The 18,147-nt window shown below is 52.5% G+C and overlaps 2 protein-coding genes across 2 annotated transcripts in view; one reads left to right on the plus strand and one right to left on the minus strand.

Moving 5' to 3' along the window:
• Positions 1 to 517: 517 nt before the first annotated feature.
• On the minus strand, positions 518 to 14,263 carry LOC136457009 (mitochondrial import inner membrane translocase subunit PAM16 like 2-like). The gene is made up of 4 exons (XM_066457049.1): positions 14,025 to 14,263; positions 13,822 to 13,909; positions 1,183 to 1,313; positions 518 to 1,037 (listed from the first exon to the last, which is right to left on the minus strand). Exons 1-4 carry the CDS (start codon positions 14,025 to 14,027, stop codon positions 918 to 920), a joined length of 342 nt encoding a protein of 113 aa, XP_066313146.1. The 5' UTR covers positions 14,028 to 14,263; the 3' UTR covers positions 518 to 917.
• Positions 14,026 to 18,147, plus strand: part of LOC136461262 (uncharacterized) — a 35,891-nt gene continuing 31,769 nt past the window's right edge. Inside the window, exons 1-2 of the mRNA XM_066460629.1 lie at positions 14,026 to 14,187; positions 14,286 to 14,345. Of these exons, the coding sequence (XP_066316726.1) occupies positions 14,026 to 14,187; positions 14,286 to 14,345 (222 nt within the window). The remainder of the gene's footprint in view (positions 14,188 to 14,285; positions 14,346 to 18,147) is intronic.

Genomic DNA, 18,147 nt, shown 5'->3' on the forward strand with positions numbered 1-18,147 from the left:
AAGTTGTAACATATTTGGCGTTAACAAATAAAGATATTCGCGGAATTGAAACTATGGCTTCAAATTACGGACCAACAGCTTTGTGAAAGACGGAAATAAACTTTTTTTTTTTACAAAGACGGAAAGAAACTTAATTTTGCCAAACTATTGTTTCACATCAGAATCGAAAGATTGGATAATCTATTCTGTATTTCACAAGTGACTTCCACATGCGAAAATTGGTTCACATCAGAATCCAAAGATTGACGTAGCAAAACTGAAAATCGAAAAAATCCCCACAGTATGGCGATTATAAGCGAAAACAAACAATGCTCAGGATCTGAGTGAGAATGAGAATATATTCTCCGTGTTGCTTGGTTGACAAACTAATACTTTGAGGGTGAGGATAATCTCAGTGTTGCTTGGTTGAGAAACTGGTACTTTGATATCACGGAGGCCCCTCTGATCGCAATAGTTATCGTGGCAGGCACAGTGATTCGCACACAAAACAAACAAACAAACAAACAAACAAACTGTAGCACACAACAACCAGCAGCGTTGATCCTGCATAGCCTTTGATCGTAGCATGGAAAAGGTTGATCTGAAATAAGCAAATACTACCAACACAATGATTATTCCAGTGCAGCAAAGCCACCTCTCAACACAAAGGCAGGAATGGGACCTGCTGTCCAAAATAAAAATTATCCCATCACAGCCAACTAAAATACTATGAATTACAACCACAGTGACTGAGGCGTTGCCAATGAGAATCAGCCAAAATTTCGTATATATTTGTTAAACATTATTCTGGCATTACAGCCAATCAACCAGATGCGCCCAGCATATAACTCAAAACTGAACGATGATCTCTGGGCGCGCCGGCAAATCGATCAATTAGGCATACTGCTTCACACGGAAGCTAGGGCGTCTGCACAATCTCAGTTCAGTACATCGGGCTTTTGATATAAAGGTTCCAGGCATTCTTTCGCTCTATGAACCTTTGACTGGAGATAGAAGCTCCCATTCTTGGCATTCCTCTCAAACATTGTGTCATACTTCTGCAAAGCATTCAAACAGGGGAAACCTGATGTTAGTTCTGGCTCAGCCAATGGTTTCGTACAGAAGGTTCTAACATAATGGAGTTGGCAGAAGCTAAAAGCTGCATGGACATATTTTGTGCATCATAAAAACAGTGTCACACACCTGGACAATCTCTTCCCACGTAGATTTCTCACTGATACCGAGAATTTGCCTGGCTTCTTGCTCGGTCATGGCCTTGCTAGCCCGTCTAATACCATGTATAGCTTCTTGGGCAGCTCCAGTTTTGTTTGCATCTACAGGAAAAATCAGAAATGATTAATTGATTTTCAAAAGGAATATGGCACATGGATAATGTAGTCATTTTTCTTTTTCTTTTTTTTTGGAATGAAAGCCAACTCTTTATAGGTAAATAGCGGATTAAGTAAGTCAGGTAAGCCATTTAGTTCAGAAGCATTATAGTACCTTCATTCATCTTGCAACAACAATCTATAAGTTAGCATTTATTTATACAGCTATTGTCATACACATAACCTAATCAATTCAGTTAAAATCAGGTTCCGCATAGAAGTTCCAACACAGAATCCAAAACTACTTACAGAGTTATGACACTTTGCAGGAAAACAAGGGCTATGCTGCGCACTAATAATTTGATCGACACAAATGTGAACAGTATGAAATTGGCTTTTCTATGCATGTATACAAGAACTTCACATATCTTTCAATACTAGGAAAAGCCATCATGGTGATTTTCTAAAGTGAGACATGAATATATCCTACTGAACGAAACAGACATATTATGGAGCTAACCATCACTTATCAGTTCACAAATGCAGAATTGTTTGAAAGTACTTAATTTTCACATGTTTGATTGCAATTTAACAACAGAGCAGTGCAAGCAATGTGCCGACGTCCCTAATGTCGTGGACTCGTTTGTAGGCCGCCAGTATAGGCGTCGCCCCAAACAGGGCCTCAGCCCAGGCCATGGCTAATAGGCTCGGCTGCTGGCTGTTTACAAAAGGCAGGGAGGAGTTTTAGTAGATTGGTTTTATTAGTAGATTGGTTTAGTTATGGAAGTGCACCTGGACTATAAAGGGGCACCTTAGGAGATTGTAATAGGCATTGAAGAAGGAATAAACCTCCCTGTGCATCGGGGTGGGGTTTTACCCTTCGACGGAAGCTCCCACCGCCGAGGTTCCTCGCTACCCTCTGTGTTTCAATTCCCAGTCCAGCCTTCTCCTCCACTCTCCTCTCCGCTCACCTCACCGTCGGCGCCGTATCAATTTGGTATCAGAGACCTCCACGGACGGATCGCCTCCAATGGCCGGCGTCCCACCCGATCTTGCGGCCATGGATGCCAAGTTGGATCGTATTCTGGGCCAGCTCACCACCATGAACAACCGCCTCAACTCCCATGACGCCCGGCTCACGCGTGTGGAGACGGGGAAACCCGACGCCGGCAAGAGCAGTGGCGAGGACAACACCCGTGGCGGCGGGGATGCTCACCGCGATGACCGGGACGATCACGACGGCAGAGACTTCGATCGGGACCGCGCCTGGGCAGAGTTCCGCGATCGGGCTATTCGCGATCGCGAGCGATTCCTGGACTCGCGCGATCGTGTTGGTCATCGCGAGTCGGGTCGCTACGACCGTGACTACTACGCGCGCGGCCCCGACCGTGACTTCACGCGCGGCTACGACCGCGAGGACACGTGCGGCTTTGACCACGAGGACGTGCGCGGCTTCGACCGCGCGGACGCACGCGGCTATGACCGCGACTACGGGCGCGACCGCGGCACAGGTGCCTTTGACCGCGGCGACCGCTTCCGTGGTCATCCTGATGACCGCCGGGAACCCCATCGCCCACCTAAGATCCCGTTCCCCACCTTCAACGGCGAATCAGATCCTCTGACTTGGCTCAACAAGTGCAACTACTTTCGAGGGCATCGCGTTCCAGAGGATGAGAAGGTGTGGATGGCGTCTCTACACCTGGACAGCACTGCTGCAGAGTGGTATTACCAGATGGAGCGCGACTTCGGCATGGTCTCTTGGCCACGCTTCGTCGATTTCGTTAACCTCCGTTTCGAGCAGCCCATCCGCTCCAACTCCATCGGGGAGATCAAGGCCCTGTTTCGAACAAGCACGGTGGAGGAGTACTCGCGGCGCTTCCTCGCCTTGGTCTCTCACTGCGACCACCTCAGTACACGGACCATGATCGATCTGTACACCGGTGACCTGGGTCAGCCACTGGCCTCCGATGTGGAACTGCAGCAAGCTATGAGTCTGGCACGGGCGTACGAGCAGCGCCAAGTGGAGGTTTCCACTGTCAACAGTTCGGCGGCGCCCAAATCTTCTACTCGCCACGCCACTGCTTCATCCAGCGCCGTAGGCTCTGGTGCGGGTCTGCAGGACGGCAAGCCGGAAGGGCCACGCTCTCGCTTTCGCCGCCTGACGCAGGCCGAGATGCAAGAGAAGCGACAGAATGGGCAATGCTACTTCTGCCCAAAGCCTTATTCCAGGGATCACAAGTGCGCTACAAAGGGCGTCTTCCTCATGGAGCTTGCGGAAGGCGAGGGGGACCCGCTCGGCGACGACGTCACCGATCTGGAGGTATCCTTACACGCCCTCACTGGCCTCGGGTCTGCTACTTCCATGATGCTGCAGGTGGTGATCGGTGGCGTTCAACTCAAGGCCTTGGTTGACATGGGTTCCACGCACTCTTTCATTCACTCTGAGGTGGCTACTCGTTTGGGCCTGGTGGTAACCGAGCGCGCGGGGCTGTCAGTGATGGTGGCTAACGGCGATCGAGTGCACAGCCCCGGCGTGTGCCTCGCCACGGACGTCCTCATCCACAACTTGCGCTTCTCCATCGACTGCTTCGCCCTCGATTTAGGTGGGTTCGACCTCGTCCTTGGCGTCCAGTGGCTATGCAGCTTGGGGCCCATCGTCTGGGACTTCGACGCCCTTTTGATGGCCTTTTGGCTCAATGGTCGCGCCCATCATTGGAGCGGCTTGGGCAGTCGGGGCATGGTTGTCATTGCCGTTGCCAACCCCCGCACTACCCTGGAAGATCTGCTGCTATCCTACAAGGACGTCTTCGACGAGCCTCGTGGCTTACCCCCGGTCCGCTGCCACGACCACCGCATACACTTGTTGCCGGGCTCTCCTCCGGTGGCGGTGCGGCTGTACCGGTATCCACAGCTGCTCAAAGATGAAATTGAGCGCCAGTGCGACAATATGCTGGCCCAGGGGATCATCCGGGAGTTGACATCGTCCTTTTCCTCCCCGATGCTCCTGGTTCGCAAGCAGGACGACAGTTGGCGTTTTTGTGTCAACTACCGGGCGCTCAACGATTGCACTGTCAAGGACAAGTTTCCTATTCTGGTCATTGGCAAGCTTCTGGACGAGCTCAAAGGTGCCCGCTTCTTCACCAAGATTGATCTCCGCAGCGGGTATCATCAAGTGCGCATGCACCCAGAGGACGTCGCCAAGACCGCGTTCCGGACGCATCGTGGCCACTTCGAGTTCTTGGTCATGCCGTTCGGCTTGACCAATGCGCCAGCGACGTTTCAGGCCTTGATGAATGATGTGTTGAAGCCCTTCCTCCGGCGTTTCGTACTTGTTTTCTTTGATGATATACTAATCTTCAGTCCCACGTGGGCTGAACATTTACAACATGTACGAACTGTGCTGCAGCAACTCCGTGATCACCATCTCTTCGCCAAGCGCTCCAAGTGTTTCTTCGGTGAGCCGTCGGTCGCGTACCTTGGCCATATCATATCGGCTGATGGGGTCTCTATGGACAGCGACAAGGTGGCTGCGGTGGAGGCCTGGCCGCGTCCCCGTTCGGCACGGGCCTTTCGCGGTTTTCTGGGGCTTACCGGCTACTACCGCAAATTCATTGCCGGTTATGGTGGTGTGGTTGCGCCACTGACAGCCCTCCTCAAGCGGGAGGCCTTCTCTTGGACCGATGAGGCAGAGACGGCCTTTCTCCAGCTCAAGGCGGCGCTGGTGTCTACTCCGTTGCTGCAGCTTCCGGATTTCAGCAAGCATTTCATTGTTGACTGTGATGCTTCATGAGCTGGATTTGGCGCAGTGCTTCATCAGGAAGATGGCGCAGTGGCTTACTTCAGTCGAGCAGTGGCAGCTCATCATGCCAAGCTACCAGCATATGAGAGGGAGCTCATCGGCTTGGTCAAAGCCGTACGTCATTGGCGGCCATATTTATGGGATCGTTCCTTCATAGTCCGTACAGATCATTGGAGTCTCAAGTACATCCTCGATCAGCGCCTCACGACGATTCCGCAGCACACGTGGGTGACTAAGCTCTTTGGTTATGATCTCACAGTTGAGTACCGTGCAGGAAGCTTAACACCGTGGCGGATGCTCTGTCCCGCCGCGACTCCGACATGCCTGCTGTTCGTGCAGTTTCAGCCCCGACTTTCACCCTCTATGATGATCTGCGGGAGGAGCACTTGAGTGATCAATAGGCCCAGGAGTTGCGGGTGCAATTGGCAGCGGGTATAGCGGCAGATGGATGGACACTGGTGGACGACAAGCTGCTGTTCAGGGGGCGTCTTTTTGTCCCAGACGCCTCATTGCTTTGGCCGCGTCTGCTGCAGGAGGCGCATGGCAGCCATGAGGGCGCCCAGAAAACTCTGTCGGTTTCGGGCATCCTTCTTCAATGCTCATGCTCATCTGTTGGTCCGAGAATATGTCCGTGGCTGTGCTATTTGTCAATGGAACAAGGCATAGCATCTACATCCGGCTGGGTTGCTGCAGCATTTGCCCATTCCGGACCATGTGTGGAATGACATTGCCATGGATTTCGTTGAGGGATTTCCCCGGGTGGGCGGGAAGTCGGTAATCCTCACTGTGGTAGATCGCTTTTCCAAGATGGCTCATTTCATCGCCTTGAGTCATCCCTATTCAGCGAGTTCGGTGGCCCGTGCCTTCTTCGACAATATTGTGCGCCTTCACGGGATTCCCTGTTCCATCGTGAGTGACCGTGACACGATATTTACCAGCAGTTTTTGGGAAGAACACTTCAAATTGGCCAATGTCCGGTTACTCCGCAGCTCGGCGTTTCATCCACAAACTGATGAACAGTCTGAGGTGACTAACCGCATCATCGTGATGTACTTGCAGTGTTTAGCTGGTGATCGACCGCGTTCTTGGCTTCAGTGGTTACCATGGGCAGAGTTTTGTTACAATACTTCATTCCAGTCCGCTCTCCGTGCCACTCCCTTTGAAGTGGTCTATGGCAGGCCACCGCTGATGGATAAGTCTCATGTGTGGCTGGTCTTTGTGGGGCTATGATGCTCACATGGTCATGGTCCTTATGGCTGTTTTTCTGTTTTTTAGGACAGCATCTTAGACTAGAGGACAGCATCTTAGAGGACAGCATCTTAGACTAGAGGACAGCATCTTAGCTAGGACAGCATATTAGCATCTTAGACTAGCATCTTAGACTAGCATCTTGGCATATGCTTGGCTGGCTAACAGCCTATAAATATGTAACCCCAACCCCTTGGGTTGGTATGGCATTTGTGTGAGCTTGTGTGAGGAATAGACAAGAAAATTGCCCCAACTCCTAGTGTCATCCTCTCTCGATGAGAGTAAGAATTCTCCTACTACCAAGAGTGAGAATTCAGCGACTAACAAGTGGTATCGGAGCCGTAGTATCCTGTAGCCTGAGCATCTCCTGCTCATCCCCTTGCCCAGCCTCGCAACAGCCCCAGCTGAGAGTAGCAGCAGCTCCGGCCGCTCCTGTTCACTCCTCTCCCAGCTCGTCTGAAGCAGCCCTCTCCCCACGCAGCAGCCCCCCCCGGTAGCGCGTCATGTCCGCAGGGCAGTCTCAGCGCTCGGTCGCCTCGAGCACGCGGCGTCGGCAGGAGGCCGAACTTGCCGCGGCAGAGGAACGCGAGCGAGCGGCGGCAGAGACCGCTGCGGCGGCGGCAAGGGCGTCGAGGCTAGCAGCGGCGGAGCTGGCAGCAGCCAGAGCGGAGGCGGAAGCAGCGGCGGCGGCGAATGCAGCGCGTGCGGCGGCGGCGGAGGTCGAGGCTCTGCGCGGCAGCATCGGCAGCTCCATTTCCGCTGACGACACCGCCGACGCGGACCTCGAGCTGCTAGAGAGGGAGGCAGCGCGAGCGCGGGCGGCGCAGTGGACAGCCGCGCACGTCCACGAGCGTGGCGGCAGCCCAGACAGGCGCGGACGCGCTGGCGGCGCTCCTGGAGGAGGCGCGCACGGCGGTGGCGCTCCTGGGGCAGCCGCGCACGCCCACGAGCGCGGCGGCAGCCCAGACAGGCGTGGACGCGCCGGTGGAGCTCCTGGAGGAGGCGCGCACGGCGGCGGCGCTCCTGGAGGAGGCGCGCACGGCAACGGTGGCGGACGGGTCGATGGAGAGCGCGGCCTTCACAGGCAGCGTGGCTCTCTCTCCCCGGATCGGTACCGACGGGTCGATGGAGAGCGCGGCCTTCACAGGCAGCATGGCTCTCTCTCCCCGGATCGGTACCGTGGTTACCACGGGCTCCAGGCTGTTGTCAGGGACGTCGGTCCCGGCGGTGGGTGGCCCACCCTCACCAAGACCAACTACGTCGAGTGGGCTGCGGTGATGAGGGTAAAGCTCCAGGTGCGGCACATGTGGGAGGCAGTCCGGTACGGCGACGTCGACTACGACCTAGATCGACGGGCGCTGGATGCTCTCATCGCTGCAGTCCCGCCCGAGATGCAGTTCTCGCTTACCAGCAAGCGGACTGCCAAGGAGGCTTGGGACGCCATCGCTGCGGCACGCATCGGCAGCGACCGCGCCCGCAAGTCCACACTGCAGGCACTTCGCAAGGAGTGGGAGAACCTGGCCTTCAAGCCAGGTGAGGGCGTTGATGACTTTGCTCTCCGTCTCAACACTCTGTTGCAGAAGATGGTGCAGTTCGGCGACGACACCTACGGCGAGGAGAGAGCTGTCGAAAAGCTCTTCCGCTGCGTCCCCGAGAAGTACAAGCAGATGGCTCGCTCGATCGAGTCGCTGCTGGATCTCTCCACGATGTCGATCGAGGAGGCGATAGGTCGTCTCAAGGTCGTCGATAGTGATGAGCCACAGTCCCTCTCGGGGCCCATCACCACTGGCGGGAAGCTCCTTCTCACTCGGGAGCAGTGGCTTGCCAGCCAGGGTGACCGGAGGAAGGGGGAGCCTTCTTCCGCGACAGGCGGCCGCAAGCGTGGCAAGCCGCGCAAGGCGCGCAGAGACGCCCAGGCCGGGGCGCGAGGACGTGCCGAGGGTGATGCCCGCGGAGGCGCCCAGGGCGGCGCCGCCGGCAGGCACAAGCCGGCACGAGACGACACCTGCCGCAACTGCGGCCAGCTTGGCCATTGGGCCAAGGACTGTCGACAGCCACGACGCAGCCAGGCCCACGTCGCACAGGCGGAGGAGGAGGAGCCGGCTCTGTTCATGGCACATGCCAGCATCGAGCTACCTCCAGCGGCACCGGCCGCAGCGGCTCTCCTCCACCTCGACGAGCCAAAAGCACACGCCCTCCTCGGCGACAGCTCCGGCAACGACAAGACTGACGGGTGGTGCCTCGACACCGGCGCCACCCATCACATGACCGGTCGACGGGAGTTCTTCACCGAGCTTGACTCTAGCGTCCGAGGCTCCGTCAAGTTTGGGGATGCCTCCGGCGTGGAGATCAAGGGCGTCGGCTCCGTCATCTTCACCACCGTGTCTGGTGAGCACAGGCTGCTCACCGGAGTCTACTACATCCCCGCGTTGAGGAACTCCATCATCAGCTTGGGACAGCTGGATGAGAACGGTTCGCGCGTGGTGGTTGAGGATGGAGTCATGAGGATTTGGGATCGTCGTCGTCGCCTTCTTGCCAAGGTATCCAGAAGCGCAAATCGACTCTACGTTCTTAACGTGCAGGTGGCACAACCCCTCTGTCTCGCTGCTCGTCGGGACGACGAGGCGTGGCAGTGGCACGAGCGTTTCGGGCACCTTCACTTTGAGGCCCTGAAGCGGCTTAGTGCCACGGAGATGGTGCGAGGCCTGCCGTGCCTTGACCATGTGGAGCAGCTCTGCGACGTCTGCGTGTTGACGAAGCAGAGGCGACTCCCCTTTCCCCAGCGGGCGAGCTTTCGAGCCAAGGAGAGGCTCGAGCTCGTGCACGGGGACTTGTGTGGCCCGGTGACACCGGCCACACCGGGAGGACGACGCTACTTCCTGCTGCTCGTCGACGACCTCTCTCGCTACATGTGGGTGATGGTCCTCGGCAGCAAGGGAGAGGCTGCGGACGCCATTAGACGCGCGCAGGCTGCTGCGGAGGCGGAGTGCGGCCGCAAGCTGCGCGTGCTGCGCACCGACAACGGCGGCGAATTCACGGCGGCTGAATTCGCGTCGTACTGCGCTGACGAGGGCATTCAGCGCCACTACTCCGCGCCGTACAGCCCGCAGCAGAACGGCGTCGTCGAGCGGCGCAACCAGACGGTTGTGGGGATGGCTCGGGCCCTCCTCAAGCAGAGGGGGATGCCGGCTATCTTCTGGGGAGAGGCGGTGGTGACGGCCGTCTACATCCTCAACCGCTCGCCTACCAAGGCGCTCGACGGCAGGACGCCGTACGAGGCTTGGCATGGGCGCAAGCCGGCGGTCTCCCACTTGCGGGTCTTCGGCTGCCTCGCATTCGCCAAGGAGCTTGGCCACATCAGCAAGCTCGACGACAGGAGCACTCCGGGAGTGTTCATCGGCTACGCGGAGGGCTCGAAGGCCTACCGCATCCTCGACCCGAAGACACAGCGTGTGTGCACGGCGCGCGACGTTGTGTTCGACGAAGGGCGAGGATGGGCGTGGGACAAGGCAGTGGACGACGGCTCAGCTCCGACGTACGACGACTTCACTGTCGAGTACGTCCACTTCGAGGGAGCTGGGGGAGTAGGCAGTTCTTCTTCGGCGAGCGCGTCTACCCCAGTCTCCGAGCCTCCACCGACCCCGGCACCTGCTACTCCGACAGCACCACGCTCTCCAGCCAGGACCTCGGCTGCGATGAGCTCTTCGCCGGCTCCACCACAGCCGACAACGCCACGCACTCCAGCACCGACAGGCACCACTCCGGGCACGTCTACTCCACCACCAGCTCGTGTCGAGCACGGCCCGGTTGAGCTCGCTACTCCGCTCTCTCACGACGAGGAGCGCGTCGACGCGTACCACGACGGTGAGCCGTTGCGGTACCGTACGGTGGAGAACCTTCTCGGCGACCAGCCGGTGCCGGGACTGGTGCCTCACGACCTGGAGGACCTGGAGGCGCAGTTGCACCTTGCGTGTGACGACGGCGAGCCTCGGTCGTTCGCAGAGGCCGAGAGACACGCGGCATGGCGCGCCGCGATGCAGTTGGAGATGGATGCGGTTGAGAAGAACCGCACCTGGGAGCTTGCTGACCTTCCTCGTGGTCATCGCGCGATCACCCTTAAGTGGGTGTACAAGCTGAAGAGGGATGAAGCCGGTGCCATCGTCAAGCACAAGGCTCGCTTGGTGGCACGAGGTTTCGTGCAGCAGGAGGGGGTCGACTTCGACGACGCCTTTGCTCCCGTGGCACGGATGGAGTCCGTGCGACTCCTCCTTGCGCTAGCTGCCCAGGAGGGCTGGCGTGTTCACCACATGGACGTCAAGTCGGCGTTCCTTAACGGCGACTTGAAGGAGGAGGTCTACGTGCACCAGCCGCCGGGATTTGCGATCCCCGGCAAGGAGGGCAAGGTGCTCCGCCTGCGCAAGGCCCTCTATGGCTTGCGGCAGGCACCGAGGGCGTGGAATGCCAAGTTGGATTCCACGCTAAAGGGGATGGGCTTCGAGCAAAGCCCGCACGAGGCGGCCATCTACCGACGGGGCAATGGAGGAAATGCCCTGCTGGTGGGTGTCTACGTCGACGACTTGGTGATCACCGGCACCAAGGATGCGGAGGTGGCGGCATTCAAGGAAGAGATGAAGGCCACCTTCCAGATGAGTGACCTGGGGCCTCTCTCCTTCTACCTGGGAATCGAGGTGCACCAGGATGACTCCGGGATCACGCTTCGACAGACCGCCTACGCCAAGCGCGTCGTTGAGCTAGCTGGGCTCACCGACTGCAACCCAGCTCTCACTCCGATGGAGGAGAGGCTGAAGCTGAGCCGCGACAGCACGACGGAGGAGGTGGACGCTACGCAGTACCAGCGTCTTGTGGGGAGCCTTCGCTACCTCGCCCACACACGGCCGGACTTGGCATTCTCCGTCGGCTACGTTAGTCGGTTCATGCAGCGACCGACGACGGAGCACCAGCAAGCTGTGAAGAGGATCATCCGCTACGTTGCGGGGACTCTCGACCACGGCCTCTACTACCCGAGGTGCCCTGGGGCGGCACACTTCGTCGGGTACAGCGACAGCGACCACGCCGGCGACATCGACACCAGCAAGAGCACGAGCGGGATCCTCTTCTTCCTCGGCAAGTGCCTCGTTAGCTGGCAGTCGGTCAAGCAGCAGGTGGTGGCCCTGTCCAGCTGCGAGGCCGAGTACATAGCGGCCTCCACCGCTTCGACTCAGGCGCTCTGGCTCGCTCGACTGCTTGGTGATCTCCTCGGCAGAGACACTAGAGCGGTGGAGCTCAGGGTGGACAGCAAGTCCGCTCTGGCCCTGGCAAAGAACCCCGTGTTCCACGAACGCAGCAAGCACATCCGGGTGAGGTACCACTTCATCCGAGGCTGTTTGGAGGAAGGGAGCATCAAGGCGAGCTACATCAACACCAAGGACCAGCTTGCGGACCTGCTCACCAAGCCCCTTGGGAGGATCAAATTCCTTGAGCTCTGCTCCAGGACCGGGATGGTTCAACTCTCCCACAAGACGACGCACAAGACTTAGGGGGAGAATGATGGATAAGTCTCATGTGTGGCTGGTCTTTGTGGGGCTATGATGCTCACATGGTCATGGTCCTTATGGCTGTTTTTCTGTTTTTTAGGACAGCATCTTAGACTAGAGGACAGCATCTTAGAGGACAGCATCTTAGACTAGAGGACAGCATCTTAGCTAGGACAGCATATTAGCATCTTAGACTAGCATCTTAGACTAGCATCTTGGCATATGCTTGGCTGGCTAGCAGCCTATAAATATGTAACCCCAACCCCTTGGGTTGGTATGGCATTTGTGTGAGCTTGTGTGAGGAATAGACAAGAAAATTGCCCCAACTCCTAGTGTCATCCTCTCTCGATGAGAGTAAGAATTCTCCTACTACCAAGAGTGAGAATTCAGCGACTAACAACCGCCGCCTCTGGTGTCTTATATTCCTGGTTCGGCTAAGGTGGCTGCAGTGGATCGGCAGCTTCGTAATCGGGATGTCTTCTTGGCTGAGATCCACGACAGGCCGCAGTTGGCTCAGGATGTGATGAAAGATCATCAAGACCAGAAGTGTCGGTCAGTTGAGTTTGCGGTGGGCGATTGGGTCTGGTTGCGCCTCCATCACCGTACAGCTGTGGGCATTACTACTGCTACACCATCCAAGCTTGGGCCTTGCTTCTTTGGGCCGTATCAGGTGATTGAGCGCATTGGAGCGGTGGCATATCGTCTGCACCTCCCTCCTAAGGCACGCATTCATGACGTCTTCCATGTTGCTCTCTTGGAGAAATTTGTGGGGGAGCCGTCCACTGCTTTGGTTCCATTGCCTTCGATCCTCCATGGTCGGGTGGTTCCTACTCCGGCTGCTGTAATCCGCACTCGCCTCAACCGCGGCCGCTGGCAGGTTTTGGTTCATTGGGACGGCCGTGCTCCTGCTGATGCTACTTGGGAGGCTGTAGAAGATTTCAAGGATCGCTATCCTGAGTTTCAGCTCGCGGACGAGCTGTTTGTCCAAGAGGAGGGAAGTGTTGTGGACTCGTTTGTGGGCCGCCAGTATAGGCGTCGCCCCAAACAGGGCCTCAGCCCAGGCCGTGGCTAATAGGCTCGGCTGCTGGCTGTTTAGAAAAGGCAGGGAGGAGTTTTAGTAGATTGGTTTTATTAGTAGATTGGTTTAGTTATGGAAGTGCACCTGGACTATAAAGGGGCACCTTAGGAGACTGTAATAGGCATCGAAGAAGGAATAAACCTCCCTGTGCATCGGGGTGGGGTTTTACCCTTCGACGGTGGCGTCTGGCGCTTCAGCCGCCGTCACCGGAGAAGCTCCCACCGCCGAGGTTCTTCGCTACCCTCTGTGTTCCAATTCCCAGTCCAGCCTTCTCCTCCACTCTCCTCTCCGCTCACCTCACCGCCGGCGCGGTATCACTAATCTAAGGACCAACACAAATGCACAATGGCTGGGTAGTGGCCACTCCAAACTGTGACAGCCTGACAGCCCGCATTCCATGGACCAACGCCTCAATATATATTTTTTTATCGATTATATGCTTCAGAATGTACATGGAAAAATTGACAGATAGCAATAAGAAAAAGAACAAATTTTAGAATCTCTAATTTGTATTTTGATAAACAAAGCTGCTCCAAGTGATATCCCAAAACCTTAGGACGAAGACTGATTACTCAGGTGTCCTACCTCACATGACACATCACAGAACTGGAACAGGCAGAGGACACTATTAGGGTCACAAGAACTCAAAAATTCGTTTTTTTTTTTTGAGATTGTGAGCCAGGCACCCCCCCCAAACAAAGAATTGCAGGTAACTCGTAACCACTGACAATTACACCACAAATCACTAATACCTCAGGCAGAGACACGCCATGGTTTCACGATTCAAGCGACCGCACAGTCAAAGCAGCCCGGGAATTCCATTTTTTTTTAACAACAGGAGGAGAGAGCACTCACTGACGATGGCCTGGCGGTAGGCCTGGAGCATGGCCCTGCCCACCACGGTTCCGCCCATGACGATCAGATTCGCCAGGAGCCTGCCCGCCTGTGTGTAAAACCAGAATCGTCAGACGCGGGACAGATAATGATATAACCTCTAAAGGCGAAGCGGCTCGCGAACAAAACTCTTGCGGAGTCGAATCGACAAAAAATCAGCGCACCATGGCGATGTGTCCTCCTTCCCCTCCTGCGACGGCGGCGGCGAAGAAGAGGGGAACCCAGAGACTAGGGGCTGGCCTGGCCGAGAGGGAGGAGGAGGAGGAGGCCTCACTCGTGGGGTACGGCGGCGAATCGGGAGAACGGAGGGGACGGTCACGGGCTCTGGTTCGCGCAGGGAAGTGGTGGCGGCTGCTGCGTTGGTGGTGGTGTTCGGCTTTGGCTTGAGCAGTTGACCGTGAGGCGTGCGGCTTTCGGCTTTTCAGGCGCTCATCTTGGGCGGCACGAAAGACGAGAGTGAGACGGAGCGGGACGCGCATGCACTGGTAAGTTGGGCTAATCCACAGGCCCACCCCGACTAGGCCCAACACGTCACGAGTGCACATTTTTTTTCTTTATTTATTTTTATTTAGTACTCGCTCCATATACCACATTAGAGCTACTTCAACGGACAGTTTTTGGCTTAGCATCCATATTTAGCTGGAGGCTCAAGTAGATGCCTTGTTGAAGTTGCTCTAAGATGTTTTGGGTTTCTAGATGCACGATTTTACTATGCACTTAAATATACATTGTATCTAGATATATATAGTAAAAGAATATATCTAAAAAGATAAAAATATCTTATAATTTGAAATGGAGAGATTACAAACTAAGGTTGTACGATGTATAGGTTCATTTGAGAGAAAAAAGTTTGCACAAACTACATCAGCTTATTCTTTTGAGAGATGGAGTCATACATTTCAGCAACTTATATTACACAATTGTCCCTGGACAAAGCTTAAATAAACTAGAGAGGTCAAGATTAACACTCATACTACATAAAGTTCCACATATACTTCTGCTTCTCATTCAATTCACAAAGAATGCCTAGACTTTAGCGGCTAATAGCATGGCAATTGCATACCTAAAACCCAAAGTGTGTCTTTTGGATGAAGGAAGCTTTATTCCAGAATGAAATAATATTATGACCTCTACACATTACTAGAGATTAGATAGAAATTAGCTACTCCTAAGGCTATAGTGTACATGAGCGGAGGGATAGGGGTGCAGGGGCCTCCCCGCCCCTCCCCACCCCCTCCCCACACACACCAATATTATAAGGTGTTTCATTGCATATACCCTAAATCACTAGAGGTTAGATAGAAATTAGCTAAGTTTATTAATATTAATAAAAAATAGCTAAGTATATTAACATCACTTGTTGATCTAGCAAAGGTGAAAGTCCCGATTTGATCGTATGCCCCCAACAAAAGTTGCTGGATGCAAAGGACACTTAAGTTGCGTATGAACTAGAACACAACATTTTTTCTATAATTTACACCTAAAAACATAAGAGGGAGAACATAGAGTGGAGATCTCACAAAAGTCATTTAGCAAAAGGTCGCAAGGACATACTCAAGGACAAGCACAAGCAAAATACAATTTAACTCAAGGTTCATGCACCATGCATAGCCCCTATGTCCTAGATGTTGAGGAAGCCACGAGACTTAGGTTTCTTATAGCCTTATCTTCTTCTTGAGCTATTCACAAAGATCAAGCTTGAGGATTCTTATTCAATCAAATCAGATGATACAAACTTTTAGGAACACTCCATAAGTTGGTTGCTTCAATGGCTGACGCATAGTTGTCTAGGATTCAACAAATCATTTAGCAATAAAACACAAATAGAAACGAAGATGGATGCCACCATATCTTAAAGGTTAGAAGTGAAGTTTTTGCCTTCAATCCTTGCCCTCACTCTATCTCAAAATCAATTCCCACCGAAGAGAAACTCTGGAGAGTAGAGAAGGAGGAGTAAATGCACAACAGAGATTTTGCCTTGAATTGGATCCAGGGTATATAAGAGAAAGATAGAAGGGCAAGTGGGGTATGTATGCTGCCCCTTAACATCTATTACATTGCATTTTGTCACACACACTCCAGCTTATAGCCAGATAGTATGTAAAATTTCATTTTTCCCACAAATTGAGGTCCTCTACTCGAACAGTCTAGGTCCCCAAAAAATTCCCAGCATGTAGACCACGAGGTAGCCAAACCTCAAGCCGCTTACAACTAGTAAAAAAGTGTGTGCTATGAAGAACAAGTGTCTTGTATAGGTAGGTAATAATCTTTTGAGCCTTTTGAGACACATGAAAAGATGTCAACTTGAATCTTGATAGTACAACTTTCCTACAACTCGTTTTTTCAAAATGTATTGAACTAAACTCTACATGGTAAGCTGTCACACCGCAAAATTTCCGATTTTGGGTTGTGCATAGAAAACACTAAATAAATGAATTATTTTCATATTTGGATAAAATTTACCAAGTTTAGTTTGAGCTAGCGCAAATTTAGTTATAGGAAAAATATGAATTTTTAAAGTTTTCTAATTTTGATGGGCTTTTGGATGATGTGATGTTTGCTTGTTGCTTCTTTATGTGTTGAGAGTGAGCAAAGTGTTTCAAATGCGTTAGTATGTCAACTTTCCTTCTATGGCACGCCTTTATCTTTTTCTATAATCAAATTCTTTGTTTCTTGGCTTAAGTTTTTGTTGGGAGTTGTCTAAAATCTTTTCTTTGTAACACAAATCACTCCTTTTAGTTATCTATCCATTAATCAATCTCTACAAACTTCTCGGGAATTTTTCTAGCTTTTTCTGGAACTTGTTCCTACTTGTCTGTGAGCATAATTTAATTTTTATATACTCCAAATTATCTTATCATGGGTTCCAAATACTTTATTTGGGTTCCTCATTTTCCATAATGTATCTAGGAATTTTCCCAAATTTTTAGAGCTTTCAGAGTATTTTTCGCAGCTTAAATAATAATTTTAGACTTTTCTAAAATTATTTTATCCATGAAATTAATTAATTCCGAAAATAATAAATCTCTCATTTTTTTTCCAACGCTCAAAGCCCATGTGCAATAATCCTAATAAATCTCAAAGGCCCATGCATTTATTTACTAAAGGGCTTTAATGATTATTTAGGTCCATTAGTAAATGTGGAGGGTGCAACATCAATTAATACCATATTGCTAGTTGATGTAGATGTGGAGAGTTTTTCTCCCTATAAATATGTACCAACCCCTTGGATAAAGCACATCAAAACTACCGTAAAGGGAGCCTCTAGTTTGGAAAATCCCTCATGCAGTAAATTAGATTTTTCTCCTCCTCTTGTCGTCGTCGCCACGCTGCCCACCCCGACCATCTTCTCCTTCATGCAACAAGTCGAGCCCACCCCTACGCAGCTGTTGTTGCCATGCCCGTGTGGTGGCTGTACAGGAGGCCAAAGGAGGAAGACAAGGTAATTACAAAATTACCACCAGTTCGTAATATTGTCGTCGTATATTCGTTTTAAGTTCGTTTCGAGTCGTTCCATGTGGGGGATATGACCCCCGATATCCATAAGACAAGACATGGGCTGCACCATCAGAGGTGGCCCATCCTACAAGATCAAGACGTGCACGACACTGGTCGATGTGCACCATAAGATATTGTATAGTACCAACCCTACCCTTCTAGAGTATATAAGGAGAGGCAGGGGTCCCCTAGTGGACATCCCCATACGGATCCTAGGCCTAGCCTAAGGCATCTACATACATATCATACAACATACCAAAGACACAGAATGTAGGGTATTACGTCGATCAGACAGTCTGAACCTATCTAAATCGTTGTCTCTGCGCCTTGTGTCACCATCTGGTTCCTATCACGCGCATCTCCACCGATCAATCTACCTTTGTAGGATACCCCTCGGAGGACTGCCGAGCAGCTTTTATCGACATTCCAATTGCGTTACATTCGTATTGATGTGATCTACATGCTAGTGTCGTCGTTTTTCATGTCAAGTGACTTTTGTATATATGATTAAATATTAATTTGATTAATATGCATGCAACTTGTTTTTATAAATAAAAGCAACATAATTATATACAATGCTCTTTTGCAAATAAGTTTTAACATGACTAGTTGCTAACATAAATATGTTTCTAAATTATAATTTGTTTATTCTAAACACACATATTAAATTTGATTAGATGTTCTCACATGACAGTTTGTATTTGCAAGTTAAAGTTGAATTGGCATAAATGATATCAAAATATTTAGAAATAAAAAATGATTAGCTTCCACTCAGTTTTTAAGTATAAA

This window comes from Miscanthus floridulus, chromosome 6, assembly GCF_019320115.1.
Source record: "Miscanthus floridulus cultivar M001 chromosome 6, ASM1932011v1, whole genome shotgun sequence".
Classification (NCBI taxonomy): domain Eukaryota; kingdom Viridiplantae; phylum Streptophyta; class Magnoliopsida; order Poales; family Poaceae; genus Miscanthus; species Miscanthus floridulus.

Excerpts from the sequence above, each read along its gene's own strand:
- LOC136457009 (XM_066457049.1), bottom strand. Across the intron at positions 1,314-13,821 it reads CTACCGCCAGGCCATCGTCA|ATGCAAACAAAACTGGAGCT; the intron begins GTGAGTGCTCTC and ends TTTTTCCTGTAG. Across the intron at positions 1,038-1,182 it reads CGTGGGAAGAGATTGTCCAG|AAGTATGACACAATGTTTGA; the intron begins GTGTGTGACACT and ends AATGCTTTGCAG.